This window comes from Salvelinus fontinalis, chromosome 1 (genome assembly GCF_029448725.1).
Source record: "Salvelinus fontinalis isolate EN_2023a chromosome 1, ASM2944872v1, whole genome shotgun sequence".
In the NCBI taxonomy this organism is placed as follows: domain Eukaryota; kingdom Metazoa; phylum Chordata; class Actinopteri; order Salmoniformes; family Salmonidae; genus Salvelinus; species Salvelinus fontinalis.
The window spans coordinates 59,101,591-59,126,719 of record NC_074665.1 but is presented as its reverse complement, the minus strand read 5'-3'; the positions used below and the strand labels follow the sequence as shown (position 1 = coordinate 59,126,719).

At 42.1% G+C, this 25,129-nt stretch overlaps 1 protein-coding gene across 1 annotated transcript; it reads right to left on the bottom strand.

Moving 5' to 3' along the window:
• Positions 1–322: 322 nt before the first annotated feature.
• On the bottom strand, positions 323–19,525 carry LOC129858624 (bcl-2-like protein 11). Its single transcript, XM_055927938.1, has 4 exons — positions 19,147–19,525; positions 17,016–17,380; positions 15,167–15,300; positions 323–4,658 (listed from the first exon to the last, which is right to left on the bottom strand). The coding sequence occupies exons 1-4, from the start codon at positions 19,161–19,163 to the stop codon at positions 4,530–4,532; spliced, it is 645 nt and encodes a 214-aa protein (XP_055783913.1). The 5' UTR covers positions 19,164–19,525; the 3' UTR covers positions 323–4,529.
• Positions 19,526–25,129: the final 5,604 nt, after the last annotated feature.

The following is a 25,129-nucleotide window of genomic DNA, read 5'->3' as shown; positions in this document are numbered from 1 at the left end:
TCATATACAAATCTCACACACACACACACACACACACGCACACACACACACACACACACACACACACACACACACACACACACACACACACACACACACACACACACACACACACACACACACACACACACACACACACACACACACACACACACACACACACACACACACACACACACACACACCCTCTCAGGAGGTCAACTCCAGCTGCTGACGTTTGAAGAAGAAAGGAGAGAAGGAAAAAAAAGTAGGAAAAAAACAGTTTAATCTTGCGATTATGAAAGGGACGAGTGATGAGTTCAAAGAAACTACTCAACATTTCTAAAATTCATTACATTTTCAAAAGGGGGGGGCATAAAGGGAAGACACTAAAGTTAAGTTCATGAATCTCACATGAAGTATTTCAAAGCACTCAACAGAGGAAGAGATTTGACTGGGGTCTCTGACCACAGTATCCTAAGCACGTTGCCTTTTGGCTTTAGTGCAGAGAGGTAAAAACAGACTCTGATTAGATACAGAAAGAATGGATTTTCACTGTGCATTTCAAGCTGTAGAGGCTGTCATTGAAAATCAGCCATCTCTAAAAGCCTATGACTGTGAAATAGCACCACTGTGCAATACCAATACACTACAAATGGCATGGCTTCTAGTAATCTCAAATCCAATGAATTAGCATTTGAATTTCTAATCCTGTAGACATTCTCATTCTGTATTAGATCAAACTCCCATGTGCTATGAGTTCTTCCGCCTGAGGTGATATTAAGGGAATATGCCATTGAGCCAGTATCACTGTCACAAGAGAAACACTGAATGTGTTGAGGGATGACCTGAATAGATAATGGATTCTAATTAATTTGCTATTCCTAGAGATTACACAGTGCTATGTCCTATGTATACCACTGAATCCAGCAAGTGAAGAACTGAATAAGAAATAAAATAGTATTGTATATAAGTGTGCTATGTACTTGTTTGATTTATCATAGGGCTGATATAGTTGGGTCTTTAGTGATTCTTCAGGTAGTAGTCCACCACTTTGGGTATTCCACTGAGTCAGTGGTGAAGAGTGTGGGATTCAGGGCTCAGTTTGGATCTCTACAAAGCTCAATTAGTCAGCTAGTCTGTTTTGGATAAAGACAATGGCTGTGTGTGTCTGCTGTTAGGCTGTGAAACTCAAGTTCATGTAAACTCTCACCAAGCAGCTGAACTTTAATAATACTTAGCTGAAATATATTGTGATGCTCGAATTCAGACATGCTCAAGTGTGTGTGTGTGATAGAGGAGTTCAGATCGTTCTTGATTCATTTGACTCATCTTACAATTCTTACGCAAGTTTCAACCGAATGTTTACACCTCAGGCTGAATAGATACCTACCCACCGTACTGTCCTCTCAATAGTTCACCTTGCCACTAAGTGGATAAAAGGTTTTCTCTATATGGATACTGGAATTCACCATGGACTGTGCACAGTCACATGGAGCTTAGTGTAGCAGCCACTGACTGGCTGAATATGGGATGTATAATTATCTCAGGCTGTTTGTGCCAAGCTAGGGAAGGTACCGTACTTTCCATGTCCTGCAGATGATCAGAGATAAGCGTGGCCGCCACACAGAGGAAGAAAGTCCTCTTTTTACACAGATACACAAATGAAGTCTTTTCTATTTTCACTTGAACCCAAATAGTAATTTTTTGAGAATGTATGACACTTACAAAAATGTAGACATGTGTTAATGAGAGTTTGCACTAAAGATATTTCGCCGCACATTTTTCTTTGGTCAAACTTTCTATGAACTGCCTGTGATTAATTCCATTATGACTGCAATATGAGTGGTTCTAGTTATAGAACAATGACAGGGGCTTACTAACTTATCATTAAAAAGAATGTGGTTTAATCAACAATGAAAGAAGAAACACATTTTTAAAAAGATGAAAAAAGGCTTTATACAGGCACAGCATTATGCACAATTTAAATCACAACCTTAAAACATTTCAGTGCAAAAAAAAAAGAACTGAAAAAAAATGACATTTTGCTACAAATGTACTGGGTCCTGTGAGTCAGATAAATCAGTTTATGTCTGTCTGCGCTCAGTGCAAAAGGGTCCTGAACAGACAGAATTCTGGGACAGTAATCATAGTGCAAGAGGGACACACCTGCACTTCCTACACCAAGATGACACTGGTAAAGAATTTGTGGCTCTTGCTAAGGACAACTTGGGAATGTTGCGGATCAAAATTAAGTTATTGTATGTGTCTTTGAAAAATGCTATTTCTATCTATGGTCTGGTCTCTACCCATTAAGAAGTATGGACAGTATGGACTATGCTGTCACTCAATGGATTGATATCTAGAGTACATGGAACCAATGGCTGACTGTCTGAGAAGTTTCCATATCAGTTTCAGAAGGTGAAAATTCAGCTTTCAGTTGTTCTCTTGGAAAGCCTCTAGACTCGACTATACCCTTCTGAGATACACAACTTTGAAATTAGGTCTTTGGTTTCATTTGACAACACCAAAAATGAAAATACAATTTTGGTACAAAGAAAAATATGACGGAATGATACGCTTCTCAATAAAAATTCATCAACTAATACCTTACATTTCGTCTACATGGCGAATAAAAAATCTAAAAGGCTATAATGAGCTGTAAGTGCTATGTTATTTTAAAGATAGGCTTTTATCAGCACATTTTATACCGTTAACATTTAATTCCATGGATAACATTTATTGAACTGTGGGTGTGAAATTAATTTTCAAATCAAATACTGGCAGACTGACAAATATGAGGCAATGGAACCAAAAGGGTGGCCAAGGCAGTTGGACGGAACCACGCCTATACTGTACTATACAATAAGATCTAACCAGCAAAATTACAGTGTAATCAATCTTTGGCTCACACAAGAGGACACATCCATTTCAAACCAACCCATGGTGCACAATGTGGTAGCATGTAACATTCAAAGTAACCCTACTTCAATTTTTGTTTATCCTTAAAGGCCCAATGCATCTGTTTTTATCTCAATATCAAATCATTTCTGGGTAACAATTAAGCAAGTGCCTTACTGTAATAGTTTTCCATTAAAACTGTAAAGAATAAACAAAAATAGCTCTTTAGCAAAAAACTATTTCTCTGGCAATAATTTTGTTAGGACTGGCGGAGTGGTCTGAGTATGTAATCTGAAAACTAACTGTTATTGGCAAAGAGGTTTGGAACTCTTTGTTATTGGTATATATTAACTTATACTGCCTCAAATTCCTTCCATCTTTTAAAGTGATAGTTTCATCAAAACACAGGAAAAACAGGATTTTGACTACACTGGGCCTTAAAAAAACATTCATACTACCACAGACTAGAAATACAACAATTTTTCAAGAATTTGAATATAGATCCTTCAAGGTTGTTGGGTGGTTTTTATCCCTGTCTATCGATCTAACTTCTCAAGCACTGCAAGTCATCCCATCCATTAAACCTGTATTGAACCCATTGGCTCTCTCTGCCTGTTCCTCTGGCTAATGTTAGCTCATGGCTCTCCATTGACAAAGCCCTGCTCCCCTGGTGCTCAGAGTTTGGTTCTCTTCCAGCAAAGCTTCTATGAGCATTTAATGACCTGGCAGCGCTGCACAGGACCTGGCCGGGCCAACATGAGTGTCAGCTGGGCTAAGAAAGCCCTGACAACAGCCCGTCCGAGGTAAATGCTAAATGATAACAGCAATTATGTTTGACATCTGAAAAGGGGCAGGGTTAAACAAGTGAGACAACAGTAAAATAAGGTGTTTCAAGAACTTACATTATTTGCCCTAATTCATGTACTTTAATTTAATTTATTTTTAGAAAATACATTTAAAAAATGGTGCTTACAAATAATTTAATATTAAGATTTAAATGTCTGGGGTCAATGGAACCGGCCATGGAACTGGCTGCATCAAAATAGAATTGCTGATGATGTTTGGATGAGGAAAGGAAACAGTGAGAAGCCATGAGAACCAGGAGGAACAGACACAGCGGAGACTCGACACATCTGACCATGGGTAAACTCACAAACAAATTAAATACATAGGTGAACAATAAATAGCTGCAAGAAAAAGAAAACAGCTTAGTAAAAAAGCGAGAAACTGTACAAGGCACATGTAATCTCCACAAAGCATTACCCACATGGCATTATCCCTGTGAGTGCTCTGCAGCAGGACACTCCATCTTTGGTGGTTTGATTAGGCTCAGCTTTCCAAATCTGACCAGGAAACATACAGTAGGTGCAAAATTCCAGTTGTTGTAGAATTCCCAAAGAAAGTATTCTCCAAAGCTGTACAAATTCCCTATTCCAACTTATCCTGGATCAGGGAATCTTGAACCATTCAAAGTTAAAAACAATCAAGACAAATTTGTATAGGTCCACATATGCAGGAGGATCCATTCTGAAAATGTAGCATTTTATATAATCACATATGTACAGGGTCTTTTGACAGAATTCTCCCAGGTGCCACAGTACGTGTCTGCTGGGTGCTGCAGGATTGGGATTGAGGCTTCTGTCTACCCATCATCTTCTCTGCAGGATGATCTGTAATAGTCGTCCAATCAGGAGCCCCATCCACAGAAGGAAGGCGGGCTCTTGGTGCATCTGCTGCAGGTTTGCCTGGGCAACTTGACCGTTTCTGCCAGCAAGGCGCTGTGGAGTACACAGCGAAAAGAGCCCTGTTACATACACATACTCCTGTATACATAACCACTAAACATATACACAAACATACAGGATAAAGCATTCAACATTATTGCCATAACACATGGCGTAAGAGTGCCATTCACCTGACAACCATAATGACCCGTGCTGTGTGTGGAACGCAGACAGCTGAGGTTTGCTGATAATACTGGCTATGGACATGGCTGAATTCAACTGTGGTCAGTGTGCCAGTCCTTTCATGAGGGGTAAATTCTCGTCATCACACACATGCAGCCCTACAAACACAGGAATCAGGCCAACACAACTCGTTCCTGACATCCTGGTCCACTTGAACCCAAACCCTTGGTGCCTCTCCAGGTGTTAGGACCAGTGGGTTCACTCCACACTCAGACAAGAGGCCCAGACAAATACATATAATGTTCTTACATGTGTTTGTGCTCCTGTGATACAGTACCATGACGTGTTTGTGCTCCTGTGATACAGTACCATGACGTGTTTGTGCTCCTGTGATACAGTACCTTGATGTGTTTGTGCTCCTGTGATACAGTACCATGATGTGTTTGTATACGAATGAGTTTGGTAATGATGTGTACACAGCATTGAATTATAGAAGCACAATTGAGCATTAAAGTCTGGAACCAACAGGACCCTGAACAGCTTCAACCCCCATGCCACAAAGCTGCTAATTAACCAAATAGCTACACGGACTATCTGCATTGACCCTTTTTGCACTAACTCTTTTGACTCATCACGTATGCTGCTGCCACTGCTTATTATCTATCCTGTTACCTAGTCACTTTACCCCTACCTATATGTACATATCTACCTCAATTAACTCGTACCCAAGCACATGGACTCGGTACTGTTACCTCATGTCTATAGCCAAGTTATCATTACTCATTGTGCATTTATTCCTCGTATTATTATCTTTCAATTATTTTTATATTTTTCTCTCTGCATTGTTGTGAAGGGCCCATAAGTAAGTATTTCACTGTTAGTCTACACCTGTTGTTTACCAAGCATGTGACAAATAAAATGTGATTTTATTTAAATGAGCAACCACGTTAACTGTATTTACCGTCTCAATTGAGGGTTAATGTTCTGCTCTTTAGATCTTTGTGTCAACATTGCTATGTTGGTCAGAGGCCCTGCAAACAACCACACTAGTCTTACAGCCTTGGGCTGAAGAGAACCCTAACATACCAGGTTTACGACATGAGTCATATCTCTTAATGAGCACAACAATGCAGCAGCAGTGTCATAAAGGCCATTCTATTAGGGCAGCTACTTCAGCTTCAATGGAAAGGGCACTTCATGAACTAAACACAAATAGGGACATTTTTACTGTGAGGTGAATGGAGATTAGGGAAGAGATTGAGCCATTCTATTAGGTCTTCAGTGGTGCACTTGGACATGGCCAGGTCATGGTATCCTAATAATGAGGGATGGATGGACTACTTCTCTCACAGACAATTACCTCTGCAGACTTGGCATAGTGGAGGTGAAAACAGGTGGCTGTCTTGGCCAGCCCGGCACTTTGGCCTGAGGCCACTAGTTTGGCAGGGCTTTTGCGATAAGCGCTGAGCATTTCCCCTGTGGCCCTTTGGCAGAGGGGACGGAGGAAGCGTGATTCATTTTACAAGTATAAAATGAAGAGAAAAAAAGTATACTTTTCCCTTAGTGCTTCGAGGTGAAAAAAACAACTGTTTCTTACAGGAACTGTGCTGAAGTATGACTTGGGCATCGCTCCATTAGTGAATCACTGCAGGTGTGTGGATTCAGAGCAGCTTGGCAGGTAACCATACAGTGCAGACATTGTAAACCAGCCCTCTGCCTCAGGTATTCTGCTCTCAACAAAAGGATTTTAGGAACAAATGCAAGAGGACTATCATTGCTTGGTTTTACGCTAAATGAGTCGTGCCAAGAACCACAGAAACCTGGAGTGACTGTGAATAGTGTCTGAGGAAACAGGTGATGAGGAAGTAAACTTAAATTGAGGTGCATTAACTCCTCTGTGAGATAGACTTAGAGCAGGACTGGCAACCTTGTAAAACCCCATTCTCATTCAGGCCAAACATGATGAGTTCATTAGAGAATTGACAGATCGAAGGTTTGGCTAGATGTAAATTATGGTTCTGAAAGCCTTAACAATAACTTAAAACAAGCTGTTGAAAGGTTATTTGATTAGAACATATCCTCATTCGAAGTTTAGGACCATTTAACAATGTGTGAAACAAATACTATATGTTCCTATGGTAAAGAGATTTTAATGGAATGAGATGGAAAGAGGAATGACTTATATACTTACTGTAAGCTCTACAAATGAAACACATGCTGCCATTCCAGGCAGTGGTTTCAACACAGTGTAAACACATAGACTTGTATCCTGAGATTTGGCCATTGAGGCTGAGGGTAAAACCTCTCTGGTGTGTATTATAGTATACATGTTGCATTTTGTATGGCATTATATAGTACACACAGTATGTAATCACACGCCACTTCACACCCAGATGCATGCAACATGAGAGGGTGGCATAAGGCAAATCAACAGGTGAATGATCCCTTTAATAATATGTTATTAGCTGGGGGGGGGGGGGGGGGGGGGTGAACAGTAGAAAACATATTCCAATATTACTTTCAAAGACGTTCAGCTATTTCACACATAGCTGAAATGGAGTTAGTGTGTATTGTACTTGTTAGTTTCCTTAAACTGGGATCAATTTCTCTTTCCCTTTAAGAATTATGTTTTTGTTTCATTAAAAGTTGGATCAATTTCTCTTTCCCTTTAAGAATAATGTGAATACCCAAATTCACGAAATACACACACTGAACGTTTTACACCCATAACCAGCAAATTGGTACAATGTTGCAAACAATGAACACTTAAACCATGTCTCAAGTATAATGGATCAGGGCGTGAGTATTCAGCTGTTTCTGTGCCCAAAATGTGTTGTGGCATGCCGGCATCACACACAGACTGACTAATCTCTCTCTGACAATTGATCTGGGGTGAGAGAACGCAGAGTACAGCGCCACATGCAAGCAAAACCAAGAAGCCATGACTTACAAGACCAGAAGAACACTGAAAAACTATTCGACCAAATTGGGAGAGCAAACAGAATTTGGAATAGACAACATGAAATTAAAGTGACTCGTTATTACGTTCGCAGATGTCTGCCTGCAATTGCTGCCTGAGGAAAAACAAAGTTGTCACTGAAACATTCAATGCTACTCAGCTTGTGCTTTTATTTGATCAAAACAAGGTATTACACAGCTGCTTAAAATAGTTTCCAAACAGACAAACTTCTCTCTCCCTCTTTCTACAAGAGAAAGACTGCTGGTCCTAAGCCAAAATAACCTTGCATCACATATAAGATGGGGTGTCACCACTTTCTAAGGAAAATTACTGTGTAACAAACCCCATTTAAAAACAGAATAGAAACTCAACAAAGAAGTCAGCTGCCATGTAAATGCTCAGATAATTTGGGTGGCAAACTGCAGACATTAGTTCTCTTAGAATACAACATGTTTCTGTGGCCAGACATCTGCTTTGCATTAGCAGGGTGCTTGTCCTTTTGTTCCACTCTACTATCTGCCATATCTGCCACTGGAGAGACGTCTCACCAGATCTGGGCTCAAATAGTACTTGGATTTCTTTCAAATACTTTAGCTGCACTTTATTGAGCAGGCCTGGTGCAATGGAACCAATGGAATAGTCCAAAAAATGCAAACCCTGCACATCTAAATAAAGGTGAAATAAAAAATCTGTCAGTCTGGGAAGGTTCAGTTAAACGCTCAAAGTATCAGAGGAGTGCCCTGAATTAAAAGCCTCCTTTTACAGTCCACAGGACAGAGCACCTTCACATGCAAAGTTAACTTCACAGCATTGCCACCACTAAACACACACACAAGCAACACAGAAACAGATGAACAGAGTATGGAGACACCCAAACCCACAACACACTCAAAGACTTAACAGCGGACCAACTCCACTTAGAAGTTCTTTCCAGTGCCTCTCACAAAGCATGACAACCGCTGGAGCCCTGGGTTCAAACTGACTCTGGGAGAAAGAGCAGGTCCGGAGAGCCAGGCCGGGGATGGACTGAGTGGGTCTCCATGGCGCTGGGTGAATGAGGCCTGTAAAGGCGGACCTGTGGATAATTAGAGACCACAGTGGACTCTCTGAGAGCCTTAACCACAGGGTTGGAATAATGAAGCGGAGCAGTCACGTAGCCCTGCCATGCTGCAACACAACCACTCACTCACTAACCATCTGCCCAGTCACTATAACCTGACCCTTCCTCCTCGGAGCTCTCTAACCCCAAAACTTGATCTTGATTGCGCACTCAGACAGCTAGAGTATTTTCCATAATGGCTATTAGGCAGAGAAGGAGGTGTGTGTGTGTGTGTGTGTGTGTGTGTGTGTGTGTGTGTGTGTGTGTGTGTGTGTGTGTGTGTGTGTGTGTGTGTGTGTGTGTGTGTGTGTGTGTGTGTGTGTGTGTGTGTGTGTGTGTGTGTGTGTGTGTGTGTGTGTAATGTAATAGGTCACTGGTCAGTTGGCGCCAACCCAGGGTTGTGCCGTGGTGGAGATCTTTGTGGGCTATCCTCAGCCTTGTCTCAGGATGGTAAGTTGGTGGTTGAAGATATCCCTCTAGTGGTGTGGGGGCTGTGCTTTGGCAAAGTGGGTGGGGTTATATCCTGCCTGTTTGGCCCGGGGTATCATCGGATGGGGCCACAGTGTCTCCTGACCCCTCCTGTCTCAGCCTCCAGGATTTATGCTGCAGTAGTTTATGTGTCGGGGGGCTAGGGTCAGTCTGTTATATCTGGAGTATTTCTCCTGTCTTATCCGGTGTCCTGTGTAAATTTAAGTATGCTCTCTCTAATTCTCTCTTTCTCTCTCGGAGGACCTGAGCCCTAGGACCATGCCTCAGGACTACCTGGCATGATGACTCCTTGCTGTCCCCAGTCCACCTTTTCCGTGCTGCTGCTCCAGTTTCAACTGTTCTGCCTGCGGCTATGGAACCCTGACCTGTTCACCGGACGTGTTACCTGTCCCAGACCTGCTGTTTTCAACTCTCTAGAGACAGAAGGAGCGGTAGAGATACTCTCAATGATTGGCTACGAAAAGCCAACTGACATTTACTCCTGAGGTGCTGACATGTTCCACCCTCGACAACTACTGTGATTATTATTATTTGACCATGCTGGTCATTTATGAACATTTGAACATCTTGGCCATGTTCTGTTATAATCTCCACCCGGCACAGCCAGAAGAGGACTGGCCACCCCTCATAGCCTGGTTCCTCTCTAGGTTTCTTCCTAGGTTTTGGCCTTTCTAGGGAGTTTTTCCTAGCCACCGTGCTTCTACACCTACATTGCTTGCTGTTTGGGGTTTTAGGCTGGGTTTCTGTACAGCACTTTGATATATCAGCTGATGTAAGAAGGGCTATATAAATAAATTTGATTTGGCCAGTTGCGTGGGTGGCCAGAGGCCATAGAGACAATCCGAAGTGAGGACTGGGAAGTCTGACAAATGACACAGATCTGCAGATCAGCGAACATACTGCGCAGGAGTTTTTTTAAATTCACCTTAGGTGACACCTGAAAACACACAAACGCTTTGTTTACAAGGAAATAACTCACTAGCCAGGAGATACTACCTCTGATCCAGATAAAAGCATTATGACAGTTAATGGCAGTTGAAAACATATACATAAAGCCAGATGAAACACCTGAATTTGTCAGTAACACACAATGTAATAACCTGTATATAGAGTGCCTTCGGAAAATATTCAGACCCCTTGACTTTTCCATATTTTGTACGTTACAGCCGTATTCCAAAATGGATTAAATAAATAAAAATCCTCAGCAATCTACACACAATACCCCATAACAACAAAGTGAAAACAGGTTTTTAGTAAATAAACTGAAATACCTTATTTACATAAGTATTCAGACCCTAAATTGAGGTCAGGTGTATCCTGTTTCCATTGATCATCCTTGATATGTCTCTACAACTTGATTGGAGCCCACCTGTGGTAAATTCAATTGATTGGACATGATTTGGAAAGGCACACACCCGTCTATATAAGGTCCCACAGTTGACAGTGCATGTTAGAGCAAAAAACCAAGCCATGAGGTCGAAGGAATTGTCCGTAGAGCTCCGTGACAGGATTGTGTCAAGGCACAGATCTGGGGAAGGGTACCAAAAAGATTCTGCAGCATTGAAGGTCACCAAGAACACAGTGGCCTCCATCAATCTTAAATTGAAGAAGTTTGGAACCACAAAGACTCTTTCTAGAGCTGGCCACCCGGCCAAACTGAGCAATCAGGGGAGAAGGGCCTTGGTCAGGGACAGAGCTCTAGAGTTCCTCTATGGAGATGGGAGAACCTTCCAGAAGGACAACCATCTCTGCAGCACTCCACCAATCAGGCCTTTATGGTCGAGTGGCCAAAAGGCAACTAAAAGACTCTCCGACCATGGGAAACAAGATTCTCCGGTCTGGGGAAACCAAGATTGAACTCTTGGCATGAATGCCAAGCGTCACGTCAGGAGGAAACCTGGCATCACCATTCCTACGGTGAAAAATGGGGGTGGCAGCATCATGCTGTGGGGATGTTTTTCAGAGGCAGGTACTGGGAGACTTGTCAGGATTGAGGCAAAGATGAATGGAGCAAAGTACAGAGAGATCGTTATGACAACCTACTCCAGAGCACTCAGTACCTCAGACTGGGGCGAAGGTTCACCTTCCAACAGGACAACGACCCTAAGCACACAGCCACGGCAATGCAGGAGTGGCTTCAGGACAAGTCTTTGAATGTCCTTGAGTGGCCCAGCCAGAGCCCAGACCTGAACCCAATCGAAGATCTCTGAAGACCTGAAAATAGTTGTGCAGCAACGCTCCCCATCCATCCTGACAGAGCTTGAGAGGATCTGCAGAGAACAATGGGAGAAAACTCCCCAAATAAAGGTGTGCCAAGCTTGTAGCGTCATACCCAAGAAGACTTGAGGCTATAATCGCTGCCAAAGGTGCTTCAACAAAGTACTGAGTAAAGGGTCTGAATACTTATGTAAATGTGATATTTTAGTTTTAGATTTTTCATAAATTTGCTACAATTTCTAAAAACCTGTTTTTGCTTTGTCATTATGGGGTATTGTGTGTAGATTGATTCAATAGTTTTTTTCCCTCCTCAATTTTAGAATAAGGCTGTAACCTAACAAAATGTGGAAAAAGTCAATGTCTGAATACTTTGCGAAGGCAGTGCAGTTATTTAATATACATTTGAGACAGATAGGAGACATACAGTATGTGACCCGTTTCAGGAAACTAGGCCTATGCCGCGGGTCACTACTTCACAGGAGAGCTATTTGAACGTACAAAAAATGTATTTAATCAAAATGCGTTTTTTGGCAGAAATACCTTCTCGAGCAAGTGAACTTTCAAGTGTCTTAATATCAAACTTGTATGCCATCTGTAAATATGTATACAATTGTTAAATTATGAGCTTAGTTGGTTTAGCCACAGAAAAAGTCAGCAACCTTCCCGCTAGCCATGATTGGCTGAGATAATGAGTGGGCTGGACATGCCTAGAGATGAATTTGGATTGGTCTGCCATATAGAGAGCTTCTGTCTATTTGAGCTGGTCAGTATGTGTAGGTAATCCTGTCTAACGCTGCTTTAAAAAAAATATATTGCGTAGTAAAATTGCATTAGCAGAATTCGAGTATGATAGCTAAGGTGATGGAGAAAACACCTGTCTCCGGATTACATCTTCAAACTAAGGGCAACCATGGCATCCGTGACATCTATGATGTCTACGGGTAAGATAGTCTAGCTAGCTACATTTTCAGATATAACATACTTCTAATTTTGACATAAAGAATTTTCATTTCAAGTTAAAGTGTACTGTTAGCTAACAATGAACCTGGTTGGTTAGCTACCTGCAGATTCATGCAGGTTAGTAACGTCATGAGTTGGGATTATGGTTTATTGTTTAGCAAGCTAGCTAGCTACATGTCTTAACAAAATACTCCACTATGTAAGTATACATTTCAATAGAATGTCATTGCAAGAACTGTTGATAGATGCAACGTTATCTGGTAAATTCGCTCTGGCTATCTACTCCGATTTCAGACCACAGTTAAGATAGTCTAGCGGGCCACATTTTCAGATATTACACATTTCTAATTTTGACATAGTGTTTTCATTTCAAGTTAAAGTGTACTGTTAGCTAGCTAGCTAACGTTACGTATATGATCTTATTATTCATACCTCAGAATATTTTGGGGGGCTAGTTATAACCTAATGTTAGCTAGCTAACATTGAACCTGGTTGGTTAGTTACCTGCAGATTCATGCAGGGTAGTAACGTTATGAGTTGGGATTATGGTTCATTGTTTAGTTAGCTAGCTAGCTACATGTCTTAACAAAAGACTCCACTATGCAAGTAACCATTTCGAATGCGTTCATAAATTCAGTCTGGCCATCTACACTCTTGTCTGAGTGTGCCAGAGCGCAGAATAACTGATGAATTACCAAACGCTCAAAACCCATTGAATATTGCCTGTGTCAGTAAACATCTGCAAAAAAGCGTAATTCAATCGTTGCCAGTAGCACAGTTACAGTCACCAACGCTCTGGATAACATGAAAACAGCCTAACCAGCTATGCTAGGGCGAGTACAATGGTCAGAGTTTGGGTGGGGGCTAAAGCTTAAGAGGGTGTGAACGATGCTGAATGGGTGTAGAAAAAGAAGAGCTCTCCAGTAGATAACAAAATATTCTAACACCATTTTCTCTAAAGTGAGGTTTCAAGTTCATCAACTTTCAAAGCAGAATTACTTTCCCATTGTACCTCAAATGCAGTGTATGAAATACCATTTTGTAGCTCTGTGTCTCTGCTTTTATCCAATGTAAAAAACACAATTTCAAATTTTGCTACATAAGACCGAATCAAGGCGGTCGGTCACATATGAGACAGCTCTAGATTCTAGACAGAGACAGTCTTGCAGAATTCCTCACTCTGATGTCAACCAAACACCTGAGACCAAAACACGGAACATAGAACACAACATGTTCTGCTTTTTATTGGGCTCATTGTTCTCAAAATACATACACCTCCCTCTAGCCAATATAGTACCACACACACACAAACAAGCCCTGTTCTGTTCTACAATGTGTGTTAAGTCTGAATCACAGCCTCATTTGTTGAAAGGTGTATAAATATTTATTTCTACTCAGACATTGAGGCCATTAGTAACACAACATTTACCTCACGGCAATTCCTCACACACTCATTTGAAAGAAAAGTATGTGTCTCCAGTGAATCTTTTTGGTTATACAGACAAACTGTCCGCCTTTATGGGTACCAGGCAGTGACTCTTGGGGATGGTGATGAAGAAAACACATCATAACATTCTTCAGATGCAAGATACACAATGTCCACGACAAGAAAATCCCGGTGTTATGAGCTGGCAAGAAAAACGTATTTAATTTCAGCCAATTCAAGTCTGCTCAGATGGAGAGTGACAAGAAAGGAATATGGGAGAAAACTCTCCATAGAGTGTAAACAAAATATTTTCTCCAAAAATGAACACAACAAGCCTTGAGTATTAGTGTTCAAGTGTAAGAGTTACAAAATGAACCAGGAAAACTATAACCCGGGGTAAGATGAATCCCCAACTCACAGATATTGTTTAAGGTACAAAAACATGACATTATACTGTAGATGAACAGCTGGCTGATTAAACGCCATGCCCACATACAAGCTACTGTACAATGTTGCAATAGCAGGTGCACAGATTTCCCTTTATCTTGCCTTCTGCACTATGCACCACAATTTCAATGTGGCTATTGGATCTGTCCTGTACCTATTATAAATAATGTTATAAAACCAGAGAGCCCTCGGTACATAAGAAATGACAGCACAGAACGCGTCTATGCTAGGTCAAGGTCACAAAGAAAGTATGGAAGCGTGAAATAATTTAGAATGGCACATGTTGAGCTGAGCACCTTATCAGCTCCATTTGATACAGTGCCGTCCTTGATATGGTTTGTAAATAAGGTGATGCAACCTCCAGAAATGTGCTGTGCAAGTAGCAAGAGAAGAAGAAAAACATATGGCAGCACAGGCATGTTGTTCACCAGTGCTGCCATGATTTTGGCAGCAGCTCTGAGAGAACACTTCAATTATTGACACTATCTAATGGGAAGATTAACTTTCCCCTGCCCTGCAGTGACACCTGTGATTGTCAAGACCCTGATATAATAATTGTTGCAGTGCCTATGTAGCATATTTGTACCCCCTGGATATTGAAGCTACCCATTCCCTGAAGAGGGTCCTTTGATTAAATGCTAACACCCCCAAAATGATGCATCTTCTGGATATAAGGGGCATTATCATCCTCATCATCACTTATATGTGGCTCCTCCAACCCTGCATGTGTATATACAGTAGTAGGTTACAAGACTCAGTGCTGGTGTGGTGTACCTACTCACCCCATGTATGAAGAGGTCGTTAAACTCATCTCCAATGCGCTGAAGCTCCTGACCGATCAGTGTCTCTGGCCACATGTCCCCTGCAGTTGGCGGTGGCCGTGGTCTATAGGGGTGGAGGGGGTTGGGCCACGCGTCTGGAGGACAAAGAGCAAATGGCTGTCAGAACTCATTAGAACACAATCTAGTAACAAAGACCAAGCTACAGCATTACTAAGAAAAGGCCAGTATGACACTTTGCAGACATGCCAAGTGGTTCCTATAGTGTGGTTAAGTTGTCAATATGAATGTGTTCTGATCTCTGTCTATGACTCACAGGTGTCATGAAACATATGTGTAATATTTCTCATATCCCTCACGGGCCCTGTAATATCAGTGGAACCATATGTTAATGTGGAAACACTTTACTGCAAGTGGCCTGGTATAATGTTGTTAAATCACTGTCATAAAAGAGACATAACAATAACACAGCACAGTGACAATTCATGACATGCATCATGCATCACCACAACATTTCCAAGATAAGTGTAGGACTGGTATTATGAAATGTGGCATTCTGTTATATTATGACAACCTTATGACTGAGTTATAAAGGATATTTGTTAAGAATCCTCAAGTAAAGTTGTCAAAATCAAAATGCCATTTAAGTCACCAAAGGCATTATGCCCTGAGAAGATATAAAACCACAGCTGTGGTGTTCTACATGTGCGTTAGGATCACTCATATCTAATAGTCAGAAAATAATTCCTCCACAGCATCTGTCTCCCTCAGGCAAGAACAGACATACGGTAGAACTAAAACTGGAGAACATTTGTTATTCTCCACAAACATACTATTCAGACTTTATCTAAATAAAATTGATTTGAGTTGGAGCCAGTTCACTGACTTCCAAGATCAGAGATAGAACAGTTGTTGTTCTCAACCCCATTAAGAGTAGCCTCTGGGATTAGAGATGTGGTGAAACACTACAGATAGAGATTTATCTGTCCTTATATCAGCCGGCTCCTAAGGAGAATGAACAGAGATGAATCCCTGTCTGCTGTTGACAAAAGACACAGAGGTCTATTTTGACTGGCCTATACTCAAACTCGCTACATGTTGCCTTTGCAACACTGAGCGCAAATAAAAGGACACAAGTGAATCAGGCTGCTCAATCACATCTATTATGCACTGTGCCTGTTTGTCCCTGTGTATTTCCTTTAGCTTGTCTTCTATGGCCACTAGTTTTGTCAGGGAATGTTATTGAGGTTGAGTGTAAATATGTGTGCACGCACAGGTGCCTTTAACACACATATGCACGCGCATGTTTTTCTATGACGTGCACACACACACACCCTGTCTGAGCCCAGGTGGATCCTTGGTGGCTTATGACACAACTCAGTAAACAGAGGGCAGATACTGTTCTTTAGAAACTTCCTGCTGAGGTTGAATCCAACTGTTGGCTCATGGTCACGTAACTCTGTTGGCTGGACAGATGCAGATATGGTAAAGACTACGATATTGAAGTAAATATAACAATAGACATTACAAACCGCCCAAGGAACAATAGCATGCAATAAACCAAGACACATCTGTGCGTATTAGTCCCCCCCCCCCCCCCCCCCCATATCAGTGAACACGCTACAAAACCAATGGTCCTTAATATGTTGGAATAGACAGAGAATGTCGTCAACTGGTGTGGGTTAAGAGTTCAAAACAAAGAGCACCTTCCGAATGACACAGGGGCGTGGCACATATCATTATTTGCGCGTCAAGGATTTATCATATACGCCATGCCATGCAGCTGCCCAGCGCGGGCTGGATAGTGAGTAACAACATTTATTTGTGCGACACAAGCAAGGGTGTGCCTTACCATAATCTCGATTGGTCTCCTGTGCTTGAGACATGCGCTGCAGTGCGTGAGTCATGACTTGGCTAGATGGGCTCGGAGTCTGTGTCGACTTATCTTTCAATAGCGGGGAGCTTGGAATAGAATCGCTGTCGAACGAAAAATATCCACTGGATGACCTGGACAGTGTTCTGAACAACGGCGACCTCGACTGGTAACCAAGCAGACTATTCGGCATCATTATTCCTCCCCGTGACTGCTGCTCCCCTTCGCTGAACTGGGGGTTGTCAGTCGGTTCGGCACCGGAGGCTGCTCCGCCACCGGGATTCAATTCTCCGTATTTCCCTCTCTCAATTAGGATGGTCGAGCCATTGGACTGATTTTGTTGTCTGTAGGATAGATCAAGTATCAGAGTTAGGCTATTTTTATTATTTTGTCGGTGCAATGTCATTATTTGTTGGAGATTTGATATTGTGGACTCAAAGTCTAAACAGTCATACTTTATAGAATGTGTAGGCTAATAAAACAGAGCGCGCATGACTAAATATCCCGCCCGGTCGAGTCAAATTGTTGACTCGGCTGTTACTTCTTCCTCTGCACATAGGCCTATATCCATTATTATGTTTGGACATAAGTGCTGATTCCACCATTTTTAGCAGGGGGAAACAGTTGGAATGAAGTTACGAGCCGTAGTAACTGCGTCACAACCCCATCTCCAAGCCAAGTTAACTTCTATCTGAAATGAAAGTTGTGAATATCATATTGTGCATCCCCAAGACAAATGTAGTTATAGTCATGTTTTCGAAATTAATCTGATCGTTACTTGGGAAAATGTATCGCATACTCGAATTGGTTCCAAATTACGCATGGAGGATCGCAGGCAGCGTACACTCTTTCTCTATTAGGCCTATAGTCTACCTGTCGGCTTTATAATACTATAATACTCATAATACTTTCAGTAGCCTATTATATCATAAATACTTACTCATATCAAATAAATTCAGAGTTAAATCGAAAGCCATATTTAAGAGACAACGAAAACGCAGTCAAACCGACGAACAATAGAGTCACGCAGTTTGTTGCTTGAGTGTCGGCAGACTCCGCACACATTCTACCAACATGTGTTGAAAGCAGACCTGATTGGATTAACGCCTCTGTGACTGACGGGCGAAAAAACGGCATTCAAAATCATAGGCTAGCGGCCAACTGGTCCACTATCGCCACCCTCAGGTTGCAGTAGTAGCCTATCTCTTTTTACTTTGTCTTGAAATTGGAAACACAATTCGGCCCCTCGCCTTCACTGAATCACCCGAAAACAGGAGCCCCATTGTCGTGCAACTTCAACAGGTAGCACATTAACTGCTGGGTTGACTGAGAAGAGCGAAGATAGGTTAATGTGGAAAACAAAAGGAAACAAAACAATCAAGTGCCTGCTTTTCTCTCATTCCTATCCCCAAAAAACTGCCCTATAGGCATATTATAGACAACATCGCATTGAGACCAACAGGGCTACATACACAACATAGACTAAATCCAGGCAGTCGTGGGAAAAAAACGCCTATATATATGTGGTATTTTTATTATATTCAATACCAATCCCACTAGGCACAGACTTCAATTCAACGTATATTCCACGTTGGTTCACTGTCATGTCATTGAAATGATGTGGAAATAACGTTGTTCCAACCAGTGTGTGCCCAGTGAGAATGCGTAGGCTAGTGTTTCAAGCTTTTCTATGATGGAAATAATGGGCTACTAAAGATAATCAGGAACGACGGACATCTGTTAAAACATAATTCTCCCACGCTAAACCGTTGTGCAGACACCGGAGGGACTTAATCAAAACAAGAACTTTCTCCAATTAATGTTACATCGCGCGCGTCGTGAGCTGAATACAACACTTTTGTTTCATTACGTAAACACATGAATAGCCTATTTGATATGGTAGCCTTACAAAATAAATGCATTTAGACCAGACAGCATAATGATCTAAAAACGAGTAATTAGGCCTATGGGGCTATGTTGGGTAGTGAAGTCCAAAGTTGGGAGAGCGGCGGTGCGATTTTCTGTTATATTGTGTATTCTTAGTCTTCTGAAATTATAGCTATCAAAAACATCACAGCATGCTATTTCCTTATGTTTATTTTGCACTCACCTGGACGAATAGGACATGTCCTAAACCCCTTCAGTAGCGCGACATAACAGTTGTTAATAACGGTAAAATATCTGAATATCCGCTTTTGAACTTCTTACATACGCGTAAAACGCAAAAGTTTAGAGCCCAATGCCTTTTCAATCAGAAAACTACGATGTCAACATCGAAAGAATAGTGGTTCCGCCTTGTAAAAACAGATCCCCTACAAAATATACGTTGCTTGAAGGAGGGGAAAAGCGTTCGACTCTTTTGTCTCCGGTGTGGATATCTCAGCTCAGCTGAGAATACTTCCTTGCTGTAGCAGTTCACTCGCGATTGATATAAAAAGTTGAAGCGTCTGGTCTGACTCGAGAGTGGGATGACGCCTGTATGCCATCCTCCGCCTCTGACCCGCCTACTCTTTCACTGGGTGGGATCTAAGCCTCGTTTCAAAGCATCCCTTCAAGTGTCCAGATAAACCTCTCTCTCCCCCCTCTCTCTTTAGGCGAACCGTTTACAATACTGACATCAGCCTACCAAATTCAGAGGGGCAACTTCAGCTATCCAATACCTAGCAACATTTCAGTTGTGTCAGAGAAATTATGAGGAGGATATTTTTCTATTAAAATAACAACCTCCATTAGCTGATAATACATTTCAGTTAAACATTGTTTTATAGATTATCTAATTTAAGAAGAATTGGCTTTTTCTAGAGTAATTTAGTACACATATTTGAGCCCCTAAAATAGTTATTGCATTGGTTCATCACGTGTTTGCCCACACATTCTCAGTTAGAAGAAAGGCTATATCAAAAGACAGTGTTAAAAAGTCAGCTGCACCTTCTCACAATCATCCATGTGTTGATCATTTGCACAATATAACACTATTATATAAATGGTTCGCAACCAATTAAAACACAGCATGGCATTTATCTTTGTGAATAATGTATGAGCAGACAACTTTAACTTCTCCTTGGTTCAACTGTTGACTGCAAGTCTATCACACAATTATAAAGGGAAAACATGAACGAAACAAGATACACTATACAGTACATTTATTAAGGGCATTGATAATTGATTGTCAGATTATGACAAAGATACAGTACACAATGGATTTCACTGTCATGGAAAAGTTTAAGTTTCTATGCAAGATCAAACAATGTTTGTTTATTAAGAGTCGATCGACATTATAGGCCTACATGTAATGCAGACATCTGATCAGTGAATTGAGGGATATAAAGTACTACATTTCCCACATGTATTCTGTCACAAACCATTTTCTATGACTTTGCTCATATTAATAAAATATATTCTAAACATATCTTGTGTGTTTACAATTTTTGTATCTCGCTGAATCAAAAAGCTGCCATAATGACCTATTCGGTCTTGATGAGAGAAAGTGGCTGGCAGAGAGATTCACAGTAAAAGTGTCCACCCCCACTGGGCAGAGACGTCAATTCAATGTCTATTCCACGTTGGTTCAACGTAATGTTAGTGAAATTACGTGTAAGCCTCTTTGATTCAACCAGTGTGTGCCCAGTGGGTCTCTGTATATACTGGGGATTGTATTTGTTGGGTGATTGCACATAGCTCACTGGTCCACTTTGTGAAGCTACCTCATGCTGTTAGCAGTGCAGTCCATGTGTCTACTGAGACATATGGCTTCCATACACCTATGGTCTGGTGCACTGTCTCAGGCCAAGGCTAGGTCTCAGCTCATGAGGGAAACTAGTAACAAATGTTACATTACATTAGTCTTAAGACTTGTTGTTAAAATGTAGTTCTGTTCCACTACTATCATGAATACATTTAATTTCAGAGCTTTTTTTGTACAAACAAAATTAGCATATTCATTAAGCAACACTGAGTGTAGACAACAACTGGGCCTGTAGTCTGCAAACCTGGTACAGATTAGGCAAAATACCATGGGCTCTGTTCTAATATCCACACTACGCGACTTAGAGTTCATACCCAATATGTTGCATTATTCTTAGATGTATGCTAGTATGGACATTGGAACATAGCTCATGGCTTTTCACTGAGAACTATGTGATGAGTCAAGCAGTGAGCTGGTGTGAGCTAATACTCTGAGATCGGCCCCAGCATACTGCATAGTGGGGCTCACAAAATGGAGGCTCTGATGGGGTACTCTGGTGGGGAATAGAAGGCCCACTCTGCCCGAGGGTTGGCCACCCCAACAATGGGGACCTAGATGCAATGGGGACCTGGGGCTTCCGAGTGGCGTAGCGGCGGTCTAAGGCACTGCATCTCAGTGCTAGAGGCGTCACTACAGACACTCTGGTTCGAATCCAGGCTGTATCGCAACTGGCTGTGATTGGGAGTCCCATAGGGTGGCGCACAATTGGCCCAGCTTTGTCTGAGTTTGGCTGGTGTAGGCCGTCATTGTAAATACGAGTTTGTTCTTAACTGACTTGCCAAGTTAAATGAAGGTTAAACAAAAAATGTATTAAAAAAAGATGCAGCAGGAGGGAACATTGAAGTCAGACACAATTTTCAGGGCCTCATAACCTTCACTGATCTACACAGCTGCAACAGCTGGAGGACAAACACAACAGGAGTCAGAGACATAACATTTGCATAAATCAATGAAATCAATGAATGAGAATGTGAGGAAATGGTAATGGAGATACTGGTCTGAATAGCCCTGTAAGTGAGTCAATGGCTGATTTTTAGTTTTTTTATAACGGAGGTTATGTCTTGAAATGTTTAACATTGTAGGACAGGGTATAGAAAAAGATAGCATTAATCTGATCTGATTTGTGATGACCTTCAAGTCAAAGTTCCGTACAATCTTCTAATTTTCACAACAGTCCCCAGCAAGAGAATGATTCAGCATCTTGAGTAAACAGCATTGGCCATCATGAATAAGCGGTACATTCATATACAGACAACTCTGGGCAGACAGATGGCAGGTGTTTTATTGCACTGAGGATCTACAGCAAGTGTTCCAGGAGCAGCAGACAAAGTCCAGACTGACTTAAGGAGCCACAGTGGCAAGAAAAAGTATGTGAACCCTTTGGAATTACCTAGATTTCTGAATAAATTGGTCATAAAATTTGATCTGATCTTCATCCAAGTCACAACAATAGTCAAACATAGTGTGCTTAAACTAATAACACAGAAATTATTGTATTTTTCTTGTCTATATTGAATACATAATTTAAAATTCACAGTGTAGGTTGGAAAAAGTATGTGAACCCCTAGGCTAATGACTTCTCCAAAAGATAATTGGAGTCAGGAGTCAGCTAACCTGGAGTCCAATCAATGAGACGAGATTGGAGATGTTGGTTAGAGCTACCTTGCCCTATAAATAACACTCACAAAATTTGGGCTTGCTATTCACAAGAAGCATTGCCTGATGTGAACCATGCCTCGAACAAAAGAGATCTCAGAAGACATAAGATTAAGAATTGTTGACTTGCATAAAGCTGGAAAGGGTTACAAAAGTATCTCTAAAAGCATTGATGTTCATCAGTCCACGGTAAGACAAATTGTCTATAACTTGAGAAAGTTCAGCACTGTTGCTACCTTCCCTAGGAGTGGCCATCTTGCAAAGATGACTGCAAGAGCACAGTGCAGAATGCTCAATGAGGTTAAGAAGAATCCTAGAGTGTCAGCTAAAGACATACAGAAATCTATGGAACGTGCTAACATCTCTTGACGAGTCTACGATACGTAAAACACTAAACAAGAATGATGTTCATGGGAGGACACCACGGAAGAAGCCACTGCTGTCTAAAAAAAACATGGCTGCAAGTCTGAAGTTTGCAAAAGGGCACCTGGATGTTCCACAGTGCTACTGGTAAAATATTCTGTCGACAGATTAAACAACAGTTGAGTTATTTGGAAGGAACACACAACACTATGTGTGGAGGGAAAAAGGCACAGCACACCAATATCAAAACTTCATCCCAACTGTAAAGTATGGTGGAGGGAGCATCATGGTTTGGAGCTGCTTTGCTGCCTCAGGGCCTGGACACCTTGCTATCATTGATGGAAAAATGAATTCCCAAGTTTATCAAGACATTTTGCTGGAGAATGTTAGGCTATCTGTCCACCAATTGAAGTTCAACAGAAGTTGGGTGACGCAACAGGACAACGACCCAAAACGCAGAAGTAAATCAACAACAGAATGGCTTCAACAGAAGAAAATACGCCTTCTGGAGTGGCCCAGCCAGAGTCCTTACCTCAACCCAATTGAGATGCTGTGGCATGACCTCAAGAGAGCAGTTCACACCAGACATCGTAAGAATACTGCTGAACTGAAACGGTTTTGTAAAGAGTAACGGTCCAAATTTCCTCCTGACCGTTGTGCAGGTCTGATCCGCAACTACAGAAAACATTTAGTTGAGCTTATTGTTGCCAAAGAAGGGTCAACCAGTTATTGAATCCAGTGGTTCACTGTGAATGTTTACACGGTGCGTTCAATAAAGACATAACTTAATTGTTAATTGTTAATTGTTGAGTTATTAGTTCAAGCAGACTGTTTGTCTATTGTTGTGACCTAGATGAAGATCAGATCAAATTTTACAACCAATTTATGCAGAAATCCATCTATTTCCAAAGGGTTCACGTACTTTTTCTTGCCACTGTATATACCAGAGCCCATTATCCAGTACAAAAGTACTCGTTATATTTTGAATGCTTAGCAGGACTGGAAAATGGTCCAATTCGAACACTTCTCAAGAGAACATCCCTGGTCATCCATACTGCCTCTGATATGGCAGACTCACTAAATACAAATGCTTCTTTAGTAAATTATGTCTCAGTGTTTGTCACATTCCTGACCTGTTTTCCTTGTTTTTGTATGTGTTTAGTTGGTCAGGGCGTGAGTTGGGGTGGGCATTCTATGTTATATGTTTCTATGTTGGGTTAAATGTGTTGCCTGATATGGTTCTCAATTAGAGGCAGGTGTTTGACGTTTCCTCTGATTGAGAACCATATTAAGGTAGGCTGTTCTCACTGTTTGTTTGTGGGTGAGTGTTCCTGTGTCTATGTCTATGTTGCATGTGTGCATGTAGGTTTGTAGCTTCACGGTCGTTTGTTGTTTTGTATTAGTTTGTAAGAGTGTTTGTTTCGTCTTCGTTATAATTAAAGAAGATGTATTCGTATCACGCTGCGCCTTGGTCCTCTCTTCGACATAAAGACGATCGTGACAGAATTACCCACCTGTCGAGGACCAAGCGGCGTGGGAGAGAGCAACAGCGATCGCAGGATTTCCGGACATGGGAGGAAATATTGGACGGTAAAGGTCCATGGGCACAGCCAGGAGAATATCGCTGCCCCAAAGCTGAGCTGGAGACAGCGAAAGCAGAGAGGCGACGTTTTGAGGAGCTAGCTCGGAAGCAGGAGAAGGATCTGGGCTACACTACGTGGGAGGAGATCGACAGGTGGGCGATCGACCCAAGGAGAGTGCCGGAGCCCGCCTGGGATTCTCTGGCGCAGTGTGAGGAGGGATACCGGCGAATGGAGGCAGCACGACGACGCGGTAGGAAGCCTGTTAGTCAAGCCCAAAAATGTATTGGGGGGGGCTAAAGGGTAGTGTGGCGAAGTCAGGTAGGAGACCTGTGCCAACTTCCCGATCTTACCGTGGAGAGCGAGAGTACGGGCAGATACCGTGTTATGCGGTAGAGCGCACGGTGTCTCCTGTACGTGTGCATAGCCCGGTGCGGGTTATTCCACCTCCCCCGCACTGGCAGGGCTAGATTGAGTATTGAGCCGGATGTCATGAAGCCGGCCCAACGCATCTGGCCACCAGTGAGTCTCCTCGGGCCGGCATACATGGCACCAGCCTTACGCATGGTGTCCCCGGTTCGCCTACATAGCCCAGTGCGGGTTATTCCACCTCCCCGCACTGGTCGGGCTACGGGGAGCATACAACCAGGTAAGGTTGGGCAGGCTCAGTGCTCAAGGGAGCCACTACGCCTGCATGTTCCGGTATATCCGGCGCCACCTCCCCGCCCCAGCCCAGTACCACCAGTGCT

Coding starts and splice junctions, on each gene's coding strand:
- LOC129858624 (XM_055927938.1), bottom strand. Junction 15,301..17,015: donor GGAGACCAATCGAGATTATG/GTAAGGCACACC, acceptor TTTGTCCTCCAG/ACGCGTGGCCCAACCCCCTC. Junction 4,659..15,166: donor ACGACCTCTTCATACATGGG/GTGAGTAGGTAC, acceptor TGTACTCCACAG/CGCCTTGCTGGCAGAAACGG.